Consider the following 17,908-nt stretch of genomic DNA (forward strand, 5'->3'; position numbering starts at 1 on the left):
GACAAACAAGTACCAGTTAGCATGAGGAACCATGTGAAACTAACCACAGAATCACAAACCTAGACGCACTTGTCATCTGAATAATGGAAAACAGTTCTAGAGATTATCCTAATGATTCAGAAGTAGAACAGAAACCAAGCATGGTAATCATGCCTTATAGTTCTAGCACTTGGGAGAAAGGCAGAAGGATCTCCAGTTCAAGGCCAGCCTAAGATACTATAAGACCCTGTTTCAAAGAAAACAGAAGCAAAAATAAACACACAAGCCAAAGAACAGAGCACCACTACATGCAAGCAGACCAGACTCCCAGGGAAATTTCCCAAGCAAGGCTTTGAGTCCTTACTATTCTTCATTTTGAAAACCACAATCTTTTGTTTGTTTGTTTTTCAAACAAGGTTTCTTTGTGTAGCCTTGGCTGTCCTGGAACTGGCATGTCTCCCAAAATAAATAAATGCAATAAAAAGTTTCTGTAAAACAGTGAACACTTTTCCACAATGTAACACTCAGCAACACATCACGCAAACGCACTCTAGTGTACTTCAGAAACTATCAGCTCTTACACAGGGTTGTGTTGTTTTCCATATTTCCTTTATTTTGAGTCAGGGTCTCACTATGTAATACTGGCAGACCTGGAACTTGATCTGTAGACTAGGCTGGAACTTAGAGATCTGCCTGCCTCTGCCTTCTGAGTGCTGGGATTAAAGACATGCACCACCACACCCGGATGTTTTCAATCTTCTATTATTATGAATAATGCTGTGCCTCGAATGTAATAAACTGATTATACTATGTAAAGAAATGATGAGCAAAAAAAGAAAGACATGGTTAGCATTTCTAGAGCAAGGAAATTGCATCTATTTGGCAGTGTTTTTGATCCATAAAGGTATTTTTGGAAGAGAAAAACACAAGTCTTGTAATTTGTAAAGGTCAAGGGAACGTGTTAGAACACAAACTAGAGACAGGAACAGGGCTAGGGAGGCAGTTCCATGGCTAGAAACAGTTACTGCTCTTGCAGAGGACCTGAGCTCAGTTCTCAGGCTCACAGCCATGTCTAACTCCAGTTCCAGAGGAACCAATGCTCTCTTCTGGTCTCCACAGGCACCAGCAGGAATTCACATACAAAATAAAATAGATAAATCTAAAAGACGTTTTAAAAAAGATAACCAAGTCGGGCAGCAGGGGTGCACGCCTTTGCTGGGAAACAGAGGCAGGTGGATCTCTGTGAGTTTGAGGCCAGCCTGGTCTACAAGAGCTAGTTCCAGGACAGGCTCCAAAGCGACAGAGAAACCCTGTCTTGAAAAAAGCAAAAAAAAAAAGCGCAATCACGAAGCACAAGGGGAGCATGAGCAGGTGGAGCGACTCTGTGGGCACTCCTTTAGCAGATGCAAAGCCTTGGACTTGTCCCAGCACAGGAAAAGAAGAGAGAAAGGGTAGACAGGAAGGAAGATTTTTAATGTGAGAACTTAAGAGAAAAAGGTAGAAATTGCTTAAAGAAGTCATATTTTATTAATGTATTCATTCCATGTATGTATGTACATGTTCGTATGTGCTAACATGTGTGTAAGGGTATATATGCATGTCTTTCTGGATAGCTCTCCACCTTATTTTTGAAGACAGTTTCTCATTACATCTGTAGCTCACAATTTGGCTAGACTGGAATGCCAGCAAAGCCCTAAGGATCCTCCTCTCTGACTCCACAGTGTCAGGCTTACAGGCATGGACCACTGTACCCAGCTTGGCACATGGGTGCTGTGGATCCAAACTCTGACCCTCATGCTTGCTCATCTAGCACTTTACTGACTGAGACATCTCCCTAGCCCCAAGAGACCATATTTTAATGACTAGCATCTTGCCTTACTTGCGTGGGACCTGTGTCCTCCTGTCTGCTATTAGACAAAGTATGTCCAATGGTTTGTGAAGAAGTGCGCCTCTTTTTTGCTCTTTCAGTTAACCTATCAATTAAAGATAAAGGAGAAGTTATTAGAACCCCCAGAATTGCCTTTGCTTTAGTATGAAGAAAAAGTAAGTTATAATAGGTGGACCTGGCTGTAAACACCTATAACCCTGACACTCAAGTGGCTGGTTCAGGGCTGTTAATTTCAGGACAGCCTGGGCAACATAACCTGAACCTGGCTTATAAAACGAAACTGGTTCAGTTTTGGCACTGTGTGTCAAAAGCAATGGTCAGTTACTGAGTTCTGAGAACTGTAGGGACAGAACTAGCGCAGGGCTAACTGCTGGTGAAAACATGTCATGAAGTGACTCTTGTGGCCATCTGCTCCCTTGGATCTGTTCTAACCATGAATCACTTAATCTCTCAAGTTCTCCATTACGGCCTGAGACTGACTGACAACCATGGCTCCTGGCCGTGTGACTCGGGGTCACCTCAAGAACACCTGAGATCACTGCAGCCAATGGTCTGCTATACCTTTAGACTACACAGACAAGCCCTCTTCCTCACAACCTGCAGCCTAAATCAGTCTGTGAGAGACTAGCTGAGTTACTGCACCTCACAGTGTAGGTTTGCAAAGAGGCCTAATATTTGCACTGTTCATTACCACTTTCCACATTAAACACAACATCAGTCTCTCAACCTATAACACAAGTTAATCTAAAACTGACCTGATATACCATTTTCCTACCAAAATACTTAATATTGAAAGGCTATTTGCTATGAAGGACTAATTTTGGACTATTCTTTTTCCACTGAGAGACTCTGCTGTGAGGCAGAACTAAAGCTTACTTTGCAGTACTGAGTGCCATGGTTACTACGGTTTGTCCTCCTATGGTCCAGACTGGAAGTTTATTCCCAGTGGGTAGGATTGAGGGGGTAGAGCTTGTAAGTGGTGAGGACTCTCAGAAAGGAGGTGACTAAATCCCAAGAGAGACTGATGATTTTCCTCCTTAGGACACATTCTTACACTTGAAGAACACTCCAGAAAAGAGGGTCTTCAGAAAGGATCCTGGCTCCTACCCTGAAATCTCTCTTCCTTGTTTGCATGTATGTCATTCCTACATGTGGTCAGTTTCCTGCCTCCTCCTCTGCTATGCAGTGACACCATGCTGCTGGCCTCTCCAGGCACTATCACCATGGCCACTTTCCTTTATAAAGTGTTCTATGTCTCAGTCATTTTGTCACAGCAACACTAAGTGGAGTAATACATCAAGGTGCATGGAGGCCAGAACTTCGGTCAAATGACCCCTTCTCTCTTCAAATAGAAGGTAGTTTTCTTTTCAAAAGATTCTCTAGGGCTGGAGAAATGGCTCAGCAGTTGAGAGTACTGTTGCTCTTCCAGAAGACTCAGGTTCAATTCCCAGCACCCACACGGCAGCTCACAACTGTCTGTAACTCCAGTTCCAGGGAGTCTGACATCCTCATACACATATGCATGCAGGCAAAACAGCAATGCCTGTTAAAAAATAAATTATTAAAAAATATATTCCTAGTTTAGCAGTTAAAAATCAGTATTGTTCATGAAGAAGACCTGGGTTCAGTTCCCAGCATCCACACTGGTTGGCTCACAACTGCCTACAACTCCAGCTCCAGGGGATCTGATGTCCTGTGGCCTCCACAGACACTGAATGAATATGGCACACATAAATATACTCAGGGAAACATACATAAAATAAATATTTTAAAGCTATCCCAAATACACCAGTCAACATTTAGACATCTAAGTTGGCTGTGGTGGTACACATCTATAATCGAATCCCTAAGGAGGCTGAGGCTGGCCGACCATGTGTAGGGGGCCAGCTTGGGTTACAAAGTCAAGTTCTAGGCTAGTCTGGGATCTGTGGCAATTTGTCTCAAAAGAAATTAAATACCTACATAACAAAGAAGAAAACTTTTCATGTGGCATTTCCAAAATCTACTCAGTGAATGTCCTGCTACATGACTATCATTTCGATAGATCTTCAAATTCAGTCTACACTGACACTATTGAAGTAACCCTTTGAAATGCCATCCTACAGAAAAATGTTATACTTTGGCCTCCCCTCTGCCCCAGCTCACCGTGAATTAGGGTGGGAGAGGTTTGAATTGAGATTTGCAGCCATCAAGTTACTGCTTGTCAGGTTGATGGGTGGCATTATCATACAACCTCCAGCATGTGGGTCTTCTTTGACGCCGTCAGGGTGTATGCTGGGATTGACAGGGTTTGGCACTTCAGCAATGGCGGGCTTTCTATCCTGAGACAAGGTGTGCGTGTCATCGGCTGTGCCCTGCTGGCGGTGTTCACCTTCACACTCTATCTTTTTCAGGTCTGGGACATCACCTTTCCCTCCTTTGGCTTTAAGAACTCTGACTTTGATCTCCTTGGGTCTTCTGTCTTTGTCCATTTCCTGAAATAGGCATGTTGAGAATCTGAGTCACAAGAGCCCCAACTATGGCACAACCACACAGGTGGAAACAGAAAGCAAGGCCAGCTCACCTTTCCATGAAGTGATGTGTTTCCATAAAGCAGTGTATTGGTAAAAGCTGGTTTCCGCTCATCTCTCACAGGTTCATTTTCTTTAAAATTCTCTCTTGGCTTTATGAAAGAATTAACCTTTGCTTCTTGTAATAATTTAGCTCTCAGCTCTGGTATAAATCTGATAAATCAAGCAATATTTTCCAACTGTCGTTTTACTTATATGGTTTATCTCAATAGAACCATTCAATCAAACATAAACAATGCTAAAAAAAAAAACTGATACTAAGAGATGGCACTATTTGATTTTTTTTGTGTGTGGCAGGTTATCACCGTGTAGCCCAAGCTGGTATCAAGCATAAAATCCTCTTGCCTCAGCTTCCTGAGTGCTAGGATGACAAGTGTCCAAGTTCAAGGCCAATCTGGTCCCCAAAATGAGTTCCAGGACAGCTAGGGTTACACAGAGAAACCCTATCTCAAAAGAACAAAAACAAAACACAAAACAGAGACAACCAAGGCAGATGGATCTCTATGAGTTCTAGGCTCACCTGGTCTACAGAGCTAGTTCCAGGACAGCCAGGGCTACATAAAGGAACCCTGTCTCAAAAAGCTAACAAACAACAAAAAGCCTTACTTACATTAGATTCCCTTTGAGATGTGAATTTAATAAAATGTCCGCTTGAATATTGATACAGAAGCTGTTTGTATCTCTGGACTTACACTGAATTTGTTACCCAGCACTCACGTTAACTAGCTCACAACTGCCTGTAACTCCACCTCCAAGGGGTCTATTGTTCTAACATCTATAGGTACCCACACACATGTGCACATACACATAAATCAAAATAAAATAAATCCTTAATTCTTCTATTAAATATGACCTCTGTCCTGAGATGAGGCTGCAGCTGTAGAATGGGATTTTGGTACCCGGCCTACAACCTTGTGTCCCTGCATCAAATGCTAGCTGCAATTACTGCAGTAAATCTTCACCCATGTCACCCGCCAAACTACCATACACCTGACACATGCCTGGCACAGTGACTCCGTTAGGGTTCTGCTTCATTGAATATTTTTGTTCTGTAACATTATCCTATCTAGTGATTCCCCGTCTAGTAGGAAAGACCACACATGCTTACTTCTCAATAAATCCATCTCTAGTAAAGTAATCGTGACGCAAAAGATCAGTAGACGATATCCTCTCCGCAGGGTCAATTTGTAAACAAGCCTAGAAAAGAAGAGGGGTTAATAAAATATGAAGTTTGGGCTCTGTCTCTAAAATTAAGTCTTTAACAGGGCAAGAAGTTGATTTGACACATGACAAAGTAATTAACCAGAGCTAACAGAGTTTAAAAATAGGCAAATTTCTTTTTCTTTTCTCTCTCTCTCTCTTTCTGTTGTTGTTGTTGTTGTGTCTCTACCAGCTACCATCTCACCAGTCAGTGAAAATTTTATTACAGGTTAAAAGTTATATGTTTCTAGTCAAAATAAAATCAGTCTGCTCATGCTGTAATTAACAGAAATTAGGAATACAGGGAACAGTTTAGAAGTAGTGCCCTAGCCCAGAACACGCAAGGCTCTGGGTTAAATCCCCAGCATTCCTCTCACACACAAATTGTAATAAAATCATAAAGCTGCATTAGGTTAACAGAAATAATTTAGCTTCTTTAGTTCCTTCTGTCAGCCCTGTATGAAGGAGAAGCTCATGGGCAATAATTTATACTGTGCAGATCCAGAAGCATGATCAGGGATTTGCCAAATGGGGATTTTAGCCCATTATATCAGCTGACTCCTAATGCTGCTCCCTTTGTGGCATAAGGCAACTCAGTGAATACTGAAGCTCTCAGCCCTCCAACAACCCAGCATTAAAGCAGCTCTCCTCTGGGGCTGGAGAGAGCTCAGCAGTTAAGAACACTAGATGCTCTTAAAGAAGAGCTGGCTTCAATTCCCAGCACTCAAATGGCAATTCACAGCCATCTATACCTCCAGTTCCAAAGGAACCAACCCCCTCTCTGTCCTCTTCAGACACCGGGCACACATACAGGCAGACAAAACACCAATGTACATACAGTTAAAAAAAATTAAAAGTCAATGAGCTCTTCTCTGATTCTCTGCTCTGGGAACACCTCAACTGAGGAAAGGACCAAAACCCAAAGGCAACTTATGGGACAAGTGGTGAAAAGGAAGCTACACACAATGATCGACATGTAACTAAAGACTTGGACTGTTGCACAGAACCATTCTTTAAAACAATGAGTCGGGCTGTGGTACACACCTTTAAGCCCAGTTAACTCCTTTTAACTCAGGAGGCAGAGGCAGGCCAATCTCTGTGAGTTTGGGGCCAGCCTGGTCTACAGAGTGAGTTCCAGGACGTGCTTCAAAGCGACACAGGATTCAAAAGTAACCTGTCTTGAAAACCCAAACAAACAGTGAAGATAAGATGTCAATGAAAGGCACCTGCTCTTTCCAATGCCTTCTACCTACTTCCCGACTCATCCCTACAGTTCACATCATAGGACTTTAACTGTGTACGCTCAAGGAGACCAAGCCCCACAAATGTTAAATCACCTAACATCTTCCAAAACTTTAATTTCATTTATTTTGTGGGAGGAGGCATGCCACAATACATGTGTGGAAGTCAGAGGACAACACGGTGAAGTTGGCTTTCTCTTCCACCTTTATGTGGCTTCCTGGGAAGGAACTCCGGGTATCAGGCCTGCACAACAAGCCCTTTGACTTGCTGACCCATCTTGCTGGCCCTTGTCAAGGTGAAAGGACCAGAATTAAAATATAGAAAGATGCTTCTATTATCTTCAAAATGTATAGTATGAACTAACAATTCTATGGCTCTGCTGCACAACAGTGTACACAGGGTTGGAAGTACTTATGAGCCGGGAGAGTGTACGTACATATTCACCAACTGAAACTGAATGGATGTCTGTGTGGTGTATATGTTTATGTGTGTAGTCACGTACTCATGTGTGAAGACCAGAGGTTGATGTCAGGTGTTTTCCTCCACCACTCTCCACCTTAATTTTTTGAGATTGTCTCTCACTGAACCTGAAGTTCGCCAACTCAGCCAACAAGCCTCAGGATCCTCCTTTTTTCATTTCCTCAATACTGAGATTACTGGTGCACACTGCCCCAACTTTCTACCTAGGTTCTAGGGGACGGAACTCAGGCCCCCATGTCTACAAGATGAACAACTACCACATGAGCCAAGAGTCTCTTTTTAGAAGATACTTCAGTATACTTGTTCTGAAATTTCAGAAATCATGTTTAAGAACTGCACACTGAAGCTGGGATTAAGAGCCAGGCAAGGTGGTGATGGTACGGTCTTTAACTGCAGCACTCTGAAGGCAGAGGCAAATGGATACTGTCTGGAACTCCAATCCCATGAGACCCAACACCCTCTTCTGGCCCATGTGAACACCAGGCACACACGTGGTGCACAGGCATACAAGCAGGCAAAACAGTCACACCTATAAATCTAAAAATAAAAACAAAAAAGAGCTGTATATTAGAGAAAAGGAATTTGCTGTAGTCTGTAATTGATTTTTTTTGAGGGGGGGTTGCTTTGGTTTTTGTTTTTACTTTTTGGAGGCCTGCCACCCAGCTCCCAAATAAACAGACAGAGACTTATTCTTACTTATGACTGCCCAACCTTAGTTTGGCTTGTTTCTAGTCAGCTTTTCTAACTAAAATTATCTCAGTTCTCTTCTATATTCTGTCTCTGGGTCATTTATTTTTACCTTTCTTTATTCTATATCTTTCTTTCTTACTCCGTGGCTGGTTGTGTGGCTGTGTGACTGAACCTTGGCATCCTCCTCTCTTCCTTTTGAACCTTGGCATCCTCCTCTCTTCCTTTTCTCGCTCCTTTCTTCTTCTCTTATTCACTCTGCCTGCTAGTCCCACCCATCCTCCTTCTCCTGCCTAGCTATTGGCCATTCAGCTCTTTATTAAGACCAATCAGGTGTTTGAGGCAGGCAAAGTAACACAGCTTTACAGAGTCAAACAAATGCAACATAAAAAAATGCAACACATCTTTGCATCATTAAACAAATGTTCCACAGCATAAACAAATGTAACACATCTTAAACTAATATTTCCCAACAACAGTCATACAACCTTCATCTAGAAATAAGCACCTTCACTCCTCTTGGTATAAGAAACCAGCTGGTTAGAGAAATAAAAGATTCATAATAAACTCACCTTATGTACTGTGTTCACATGTTACTTAGTTAAATGCAATTTAAACTTAAAATAAGAAATAAGGGTTAGGGAGATGGCTGAGTTGGTAAAGTGCCATGTAAGCCTAAGGACCCGAGTTTAGACACCATGCTGCATGTACTTGTAATCCAGCACCCGTGAGGAGGAGACACGTGGATTAAGCTCATTGGTCAGCAGCTCTAGGTTCACTGAAAGGGATATCTCCCTCTCTCTTTCCTGTCTCCTTCCGTCTACCCCTCCCCAAGCTGGATCCTGAACTCAGGACCTTGTAAAATGTTAGTTGTGTATTGTGTCACTGAGCTATACTCCAGAAAGAGATTCCGTTTAGATAACAACCACAAAGCATGGAGAACTTTAAGGAAAGACACCTGACATCAAGTTTTGGCTCCTAGAAATACATGCATACAAGATGCACCTATGTGCACACACATTCAAACTACATACTATCAAGTATGTATAACACACACACACACCTCTTAAAATGTTTTTGTTTTCTCCAATTTGTGAATTGGGTACTGGTGCACCCTCAGCAATAGTCATATGATAACTGCCAACATATGCCTCCAAAGAAAGTCAGGACAGCACAGGACAAAGAACAGCCCTAGCCTTGTAGGACAGATGCTGAAAGTGGTGAGAAACATAGAAAGTCCCTCAAGTGTTCCCAATTTATCCCTCAGTATCTTAAATTTTAATTTATTTCTATTAATTTCTGTACAATATGTAACATGTAAGTATCACTTTAGGAGTCTTTCTGGAATCTCAAGTAACACTTTAAAGCTGTATTATTGCTGGGAATGTGGCTCAGTGGTAGAATGTTTGCCCAGCTGTGGGCTCTATTTCTAACACCAAGAAAAAAAAAGACTCCATGTTACTATAATTTCTGCAAATTCTTAAGTCATTCTTAATGTCTTAACATACATGAACTATATCTGCCAGCAATCCGTTGAGCTTTGGGTATTTCTTTCTTGCATTTTTTGGGTGTTGAACTTGAGGAAGAACCACCCCGGCAAAGATAGGACTCTTGGAAAAGATGTTGTGCAGGTGCGGGGTCAAGTTGCCTGAAACGAGAACCAAGTGTCTGAGTCACGAAACTGCTCCCAGTGGAAATCCCACGTGATGTGCTCTCAGTTATGAATGAGGAGAAAAGGAAAAGCACAGTTTTTAACTTTACAGTTGAAAGAAAATATCTAAACATGTCATAAAAGCAGAGGTTCTGGGTTAGGGACACAGCTCTGCAGTAGAGTGCTTATCTAGGGAGTGTGGAGTCCTAGGTTCAGTCTCCAACTCCATAAAAAAAATAGTAGGTTTTAAAAATTGAAGTTTCCTCCAGGAAGTTGTTGAGAGGCAGCAAAACACATAAAACAGTGTGGTTCTTTTACACCAAACTCTAAGACATAATATATAATTACCAGCAAAAGTTCTTTAAAATTTAACATGTTTCTTTTTATTTCTTTTTGGCTTTTCAAGACAGGGTTTCTCTGTAGCATTAGCTGTTCTTGGCTGTCCTGGAACTTGCTCTGTAAGCCAGACTAGCCTCAAACTCACAGAGATCCGCCTGCCTCTGGCACCCAAATGCTGGGATTAAAGGCGTGCACCACCACCCATCTTGACATGCTTCTCTGTTTGTATCTTAATGGTTTAACTGTCAGGTGTTCACCAGCTTTCGAACCAAAACCATACTCAAAACAGATAGAACAATAAAGCCAGGTGGTGGTAACATACATCTTTAATCCCAGCACTCAGGAGGCAGAGGCAGACAGATCTTTGAGTTCAAGGCCAGCCTGGACTACAGAGCAAACAAAAAATACAGTAAAGTAATTCAGAAACTAAAGTAGTGTATAGAACGATGGTTCTCAATTTATGTGTTATGACCTCTTGATGTTGTCAAACAACCCTTTCACATGGGTTGCCTCAGAGTATTGGAGAATTACAATTCACAACAGTAGGAAAATTACAGTTATGAAGTAGTAATGAAATAATTTTACAGTTGGGGGTCACAACATGAACTGTATCACAGGGTGGCAGCATTAAAAGGTTGAGACCCACTGGTGTAGATGAAAGACTAGTAGCAATCGCAGAGTGGAAAGAACTGTGAAAGCTCATGGAGACCAGGTACTGGCACCTTTCACCACCACTAATAGTGTGCCGTGGAACAAATCTCTTCATCATTTATGGCTTGGTCCCTCTGTAAGATAACAGGGCTAATGATATCACTGCCAAGCTCTCTTCTAACATAGTCTCATAAAGGACTTTAAAAAGGCACATAAAATGGATGCTTCAAGGCTCTGTCTGACTTTTATTAATCTTAAATCATCTTAATCAATGTTAATCCAGGTTTTACTGCTTTGATGACTGTTCCCAGTTCCTTCTTTCTCAGAATCCTGCAATTATGTGTTTATGAAGAGTTTCTCCAGTACTCTTGGGGCTCCTCAAACTCAGATTAAGCTTCAGATTAAAATACTGTGTGCAAAGCTAACTACCAAATGTGTAGGTAGTTATGGTGATCAGTGTTAACTGTCAACTACCAGGAAGCCTCTGGGGATGCCCTGGGGAAATATCTTGATTACATTAATTGACCCCCTATTATGGGTGGCAATGTTCCTTGGCTGAGTCCAGGATTGTAGAAATGGAGGAAGGGAGTCAAGCAACTTGAAAACATTTATTACTCTCTGTTCTTGATTGTGGATGTGATGTAATCAGACCCCAAGCTCCTGCTGGAACTTTTGATCTATGATGGACTGTAACCTAGGGCTGTGAGTCAAAATAAAACAGATGTCCCTTAAATTACTTTATCAGATATTGCAGAGCAAAAGGAAAAAACATCTAAGACAGTAGTTAAAACAGATTGTAAGATAATTAAACTCTTACCAAGTATACTTTTAACTTTTACTTTTCATCAACTATATCATTGAACATATTATTTAGCTACGTGGTTTCTACTGTGGGTTTGTTGATAAAGAAGATGGTTTAAAGGGACTAGAAGAGATGGATCAGAGGCTATGGACACTCTTCCAGAGGACCCAGGTTTGGTTCCCAGCACCCACCTCTGGTGATTTACAGTTGACTGCTATAACTCCAACTCCAGGGGATCCAATGCACCTCTGGTCTCTGAGCATCAGCACTTAAATGCACAACCCACACACCCACACAGAGATGCACACACAATTAAAACAAAATAGATCATATTAAAAAGATAATTTGTTAGCAAATAATTGATTTTCTATCTACAATACTTTTAAAGAGTATCTGACTAAACTTTACTGCTGTGGGATAATGCTCTTGTACACTGTAAAGATTTATCACTTGTACTGGTTTAATAAAACACTGATTGGCCAGAAGCCAGGCAGGAAGTATAGGTGGGGTGGCAGACTAAGAGAATTCTGGAAAAAGAAAAGGCAGAGATGTAGTCAGCAGCCAGATGCAGAGAAAGCAGGATGAGAATACTGCACTGAGAAAAGGCACCAAGCCACTGGGCTAAATATAAGTAAGAAATAAAGGTTAATTTAAGTTGCAAAAGGTAGTTAGTAATAAGTCTGAGCAATAAGCCAAATAGTTTATAATTAATATAAGCTTCTGTGTGTGTTTCTTTGGGACTGAATGACTGTGGGACCAGATGGGACAGAAATGTCCATTTACACTATACTATTTAAAGTCCTTGTCCAGAAGAGAAGATGTTTGCAGAGGCTAACAACTTTTAGTTCTAGAATAGAACTTTTTTTTTTTTGCTTTATTTTTTGAGACAGGGCTTCTCTGTGTAGCTTTGGAGCCTGACCTGGTACTCTTTCTGTAGACCAGGCTGGCCTCAAACTCACAGAGATCTGCCTGCCTCTTTCTCCCAAGTGCTGGGACTAAAGGCGTGTGCCACCCCTGCCTGATGAACAGCACAACTTTAAATATATATATATATATATATATATATATATATATATATATATATATATATATACAGTACTGGGCTGGAGAGCTAACTTGGTGAAGTATATTACTACCGTATACTTTTCTTAGCAGCAACAATTAACATGTGCCTTTGAGTTCCTGCAAAGAAGTTATTATTTGTCAAAACAATTTTCTGCCTTCTTTATCAGCATGGAAACCCATCTGCCATCACCCGTCTCACAAGGCACTTCCTTAGTATTCATTCCCTAAATATGGGCATCAGGCATAGCTGATCTGGAAGCAGTTACTTAGACAGGTAGCAGAGTATTTCAGTAATACCTACCTACTTTTAAAACAATCTTGTGGAGCAAATCCAAATCTGAACTGCTAGGAAGGTAGGGATTGCCAGTGGCCATCTCAATGATCATACAGCCCAAAGCCCAGATGTCCACTGGTCTGGAAAAAAATTTACCACAGAGTAAATTACTTTGTCAGGCACAAATATGTATAACAACTGCTCTAAAGACGTTTTATATCAGATCAAAGCTAAAAAGTAAGAATGTTTGCCAGCAGAAGTGGAGAAAGAGAAGAGAAACTAAGGGCAGATGAACACAACCAAAGTGTGTACAGCAAGAAAATGTCCCAATAGATGCCATTGTGTTATATGATTAATAAACCCAAAAAGGGGAAAAGCCACAAGTGAAGGTGTATGTCTTTAATCTCAGCACTAGGGAGGCACAAGCAGGCAGGTATTTGTGGTTTTGAGGCCACTTTAGTCTACATATTGAGTTCCAGGCCATCCAAAGCTACACAGTGAGGCCCTGTTTCAAAACAAAAGGATGAAGTAGGGAGGGATAATGTTTAAGTGGTATTATTTACAAACAATTTTTCACTGTAGGATATTGATTGAGGGACTATACTCCTTTATGAGTCATTTCGAATAGCACAGTTTTTAAAAAGCATTACTTTCAGTCTTTATACGGAAGGTGTCACTTTTTCCAAGAAAGAAGAAATTTGGTAGATCCTGTTTCAACACAGAATTATGGTAAATGATTGGAGAATCTTTGCAGGGGCTCAGCAGGCAAAGGCACCTGCCACTGGGTCTGAAACCTGAGCTGGGTCCCACACATTCGGAAAGAACTAAGGCCTGCAAGTGGTCCTCCAATGCACACATGCATGCCATGGGCCCCACCCCACAAATAAAAAATATATAAAATTTTTTAAACCGTTGCAGAACACAGAAGCATAACATCAAGAGAGGAGACAACACTGCCAGAAGTATGGCACAGACTAAGGCAAGCCTGGATACAGTGTAAGAACATGCGCCTAGGCCTCCAGCAGCTGCTGCCATTTAAACCCTCTAAGTACAGACACAGTCACCAGTAGCACAGGTGCCCATAGTGTCCTCCGGATGCCTTTAAAGGTACCCCTCTTCCTTGACCAAAGTCAGACACAGATGGCAGGGAGTGAATAGCAGAGGGAAAATGACACACCTGGGAGAAGCCAGGCGAGTTCCCAAAATATACATACTTTCCATAAGAGGTATCTTTTAACACCAGTTCCGGAGCTCTGTACCAGCGAGTGGCCACATAATCTGTGTAGACATCCCCAGGAGCTGCTAATGTCCTTGCAAACCCAAAATCACAGAGCTTAGTAATCCCTGATTGGGAGACTAAAATATTCTCAGGCTTTATATCTCGATGGATAATCTAAAAACAAACAGAAAATTTGATATATTAAAATGGGGTTTCATTTTAGATAGAATCCAAAACTCTCCAGAGAAAAGTCTAGCTCACAGCTAAAATAGGGAAGACATTTCCTAATCAGGGTAAAAAGTTACATATTCTCCATCTATCACTTCCAAACAAAATGAAGTCAAAACAGACACTGAAAAGGTAAATCTGTTGTAGAATATTACTTTAACTGTGTAAAGATGTGTTGCATTTGTTTATACTGTACTGATTTAATTATGTAAAGATGTGTTGCTGTTTTACCGTGCCTGCCTAAGGCACCTGGCTGGTCTAATAAAAAGTTAAATGGCCAATAGCCAGGCAGTAAAGGGATAGGCAGGGCTATCGGGCAAAGAGAGTAAGTAGGAGGAGGAATCTAGGCTCTAGAAGGAAAAGGAGAGAGCATGGGAGAAAGAAAGGGAGACACCTGGGCCAGCCAGGCAGCTGCCAGCCAGACTGCCATGGAAAAAGCAGGAAAGAAGGACATACAGAATGAAAGAAAAGTAAAAAGCCCTGAGGCAAAACATAACTGGAGAGAAGTAGATAAAACTAAGTTTTAAGAGCTAGTGGAGGGGCTGGAGAGGTGGCTCAGTGGTTAAGAGCATTGCCTGCTCTTCCAAAGGTCCTGAGTTCAATTCCCGGCAACCACATGGTGGCTCACAACCATCTGTAATGAGGTCTGGCCTGCAGACATACACACAGACAGAATATTGTATACATAATAAATAAATAAATATTTAAAATTTTAAAAAAAAGAGCTAGTGGAACAAGCCTAAGCTAAGGCCGAGTATTCATAATAAATCATCTCTGTGTCATACTTGGGGGCTGGCAGTCCAAGAAAGTCTGCTACATAAATCCCACTCTAAGATCAAAGGGACTTGGTGAGACAGAGCTCAGCTTTGCTTTGATGCAGTTGGTATCCACTGTCTCCACAGGCAGTCCTCGGAAGAATACTGTGCACTCCCCTGTCCTCTGCTGACCATGCTGTGCTCGACTGCTCCGGACAAAGTCATCGGCACTGCTGCCACACTGATGGACCCCTCTCAACCCTTTACCTTACTCATTTCTTAGTGTGAGGCTATCATCAAACACTCCTCTACTCTGCAGTCCTGGGACCAAAAAGTCTCTTCTCTGCCAAGAACTTACTTTCTCTGTCCCTTAAATTTAGAACTGTCTCCCACTTTCCATTCTCAAATATCATGTTCTTCTCTCTCCTTTCTCCCTCCTCCCATCTCACTCCTCTGGCTTTCTGTTTGGTTTTTTTTTTTTTATTTTAGACAGGGTCTCATGGAGGCCAGGCTATCCTTCAACTCACTATGTAGGCAAGTATAACTTTGCACTTCGGTCTCATGGGGTCACAGGCACATGACCACACTAGGCTCTGTCTCTCCCTGTGAACCATTTCCATCTCTTGGTTCTGGAGCCCACAAACTCATGTGTTTCTTCCCAACTACTGACTGACCCATTTCAGTCTTGGCACCTCTCTTTCTAATAATGTTTTACAGAATAAGAGAATATTTTAACTGACATAAATTACATATATTAATTGCATACACTTTATCAAAATATACCAAAAAAGTTGGGCATGGTGGCACATGCCTTTAATCCCGGCACTTGGGAGTTCGAGACAGAAGGATCACTGTGAATTAGAGTCAGCCTGGTCTACACAGTGAGTTCAAGGACAGCCAAAACTAAATAGAGATACCCTGTCTCAAAAAAACAAAAACCAAAACCAAAAAATCCACCAAGAAGTGACAAATTAGACAAACCTCTTACCTCATTTTTGCACAAAGGACCTTCAAATCTACTCTTAGCAATTTTAATAACATGATAGTCACTAACTATAGCAACCAAGTTGTAAAAAATCTTGTGAAGGGGCTGGAGAGATGGCTCAGAGGTTAAGAGCACTGACTGCACTTCCAGAGTTCCTGAGTTCAATTCCCAGAAACCACATGGTGGCTCACAACCACCTGTAATGAGATCTGGTCCCCTCTTCTGGCCTACAGGCATACATGGAGGCTGAACACTGTGTACATAATAAATAAATAAATTTTAAAAAAATCTTGTGAACTTACTTCTATCTGAAATTTGGCAGTAATCTTTCTCTCAGCCTACTTTTTAAGATTTTACATGTAACATAACATCCTCGATTACCCATATTATCACAGACGTTACTGTGCCCTATATCAAGTCTCGGTACTGCACTGCATTCTCTGCGTCCACTCACCCACAGCGGACACTTGGATGCACGCACACTTGCCTACTGTGAGCATGCTACGGTGGAAGCAAATGCAGGTATCTCGGACCAACTAATGTTGTTTCCTTTTCATACACACCCAGAAGAGAGACTGTGGTTACCCACAAGTTCCTGCTTTAAACACTGAGGATCCTGCATACTGTTCCCCAGTGTCCAAGGAATTCCCACTACACTGGCATCTGCACAGGTTTCCTTTTCTCCACATTCTAATTGCCACCTCTGCAATGACCATTTGAGCAGTAACTTCCATCATTTAAATTTCTCTGATGATGACAGATTTTGAGTACTTCTTCATAGACCTATCTGTCTACATATGCCCGGCCTACTTCTTAAAAATGCTTCTTTCCTTCACTCATTTTTAGTTATTCTGTTTGCTTATTATTGAGTTATTTGAGTTCTTTATTGGTTTCCATTTTCTCCCACTCCGGAAGCTGTTTCCTCATGCTGTACATTTTTCCCTTGACTACATACAAGCTCTTCAGCTTGGTCTCATCTGTCATAGAACTGTTCTCTTGTAGCATTAGCCTCAGGCCTCACATTTACGTCTTTAGTCTATCTTGAGCTGACATCTGAATGTGGTTCGTGGACTTCAGAAACTCTGCCCTGCCGCTGTCACACAGTCCCTTTCCACTTGGTCAGACTGCGTCAGTACTTCTCTCCAAGTTTACCTTTCAGTGCACAGATCTCACACATCTTTTGTCAAGGTTTATGGGGTTATATGATATTTTGATGCTAAAATGGCATTTCATTTTACTTCAGGCAGGGTTTCCTGTATGCCACCCACATTTTTGACTCTCCAGCCTCCAGCTCCCAAGCACTGGGATTTCAGGAGTGTGCCACCACGCTCAGTTCTATGTAGTATGGGGGGATCAAACCAAGCACATGCAAGCACTCTACCAATTAAACTACATTACCAGACCCTAACTGTACCTAAAAATTCTAATTTATGATTATTTGTTGCTAATGTATAGAAAAGCAGCTGGATGGTGGTGGTGCACACCTTTAATCCCAGGTTCTGGAAAGCAGAGGCAGTAGGGTCTCTGAGTTTGAAGCCAGCCTGGTCTGCAAAGTGAGTTCCAGGACAGCCAGGGCTACACAGAGAAACCCTGTCTTGAGAAACCAAAAAAAACAGAAAAGAAAAAAAAATGGATTTAGAAATGATCTTCTTTGCTGTGGGAATTTTCTATGTAAATAACATGTTATCTGTGAATAAAGACAGTAGGCTTCACCCAACTCAAAAATGATGCCATAGTATTAATGTAATGTATTAATTACTATCACACTAGCTACAATAAAAGTGACAATCACAGGGCTTTTGGAGCCTGTTCTGGAACTAGCTCTTGTAGACCAAGATGGCCTCGAACTCACAGAGATCTGCCTGCCTCTGCCTCCCTAGTGTTGGGATTAAA

General features: G+C 41.6%; 1 protein-coding gene across 10 annotated transcripts in view; it reads right to left on the bottom strand.

Annotated features, from left to right (window-relative positions):
- Positions 1–17,908, bottom strand: part of Cdkl3 (cyclin dependent kinase like 3) — a 107,432-nt gene that overhangs the window by 67,331 nt on the left and 22,193 nt on the right. For 7 of the 10 annotated variants that reach the window (XR_007232716.3, XM_048437628.3, XM_087910658.1 and 4 more), the window contains 7 exons: positions 14,043–14,221; positions 12,856–12,968; positions 9,555–9,694; positions 5,546–5,634; positions 4,431–4,590; positions 4,013–4,341; positions 1,859–1,952 (listed from right to left, as the gene is read on the bottom strand). Coding sequence is in view for 8 of the 10 variants with exons in the window: in XM_048437628.3 (XP_048293585.2) it covers positions 1,859–1,952; positions 4,013–4,341; positions 4,431–4,590; positions 5,546–5,634; positions 9,555–9,694; positions 12,856–12,968; positions 14,043–14,221 (1,104 nt within the window). In the remaining 2 variants the exon portion in view is untranslated. Of the gene's footprint in view, positions 1–1,858; positions 1,953–4,008; positions 4,342–4,430; positions 4,591–5,545; positions 5,635–9,554; positions 9,695–12,855; positions 12,969–14,042; positions 14,222–17,908 lie in introns of those variants that run through there. The other 3 variants (XR_015003570.2, XM_087910661.1, XM_087910663.1) reach the window with 3 other exon arrangements.

The sequence above is a fragment of the Myodes glareolus genome, chromosome 9 (assembly GCF_982192425.1).
Source record: "Myodes glareolus chromosome 9, mMyoGla1.1, whole genome shotgun sequence".
In the NCBI taxonomy this organism is placed as follows: Eukaryota; Metazoa; Chordata; class Mammalia; order Rodentia; family Cricetidae; genus Myodes; species Myodes glareolus.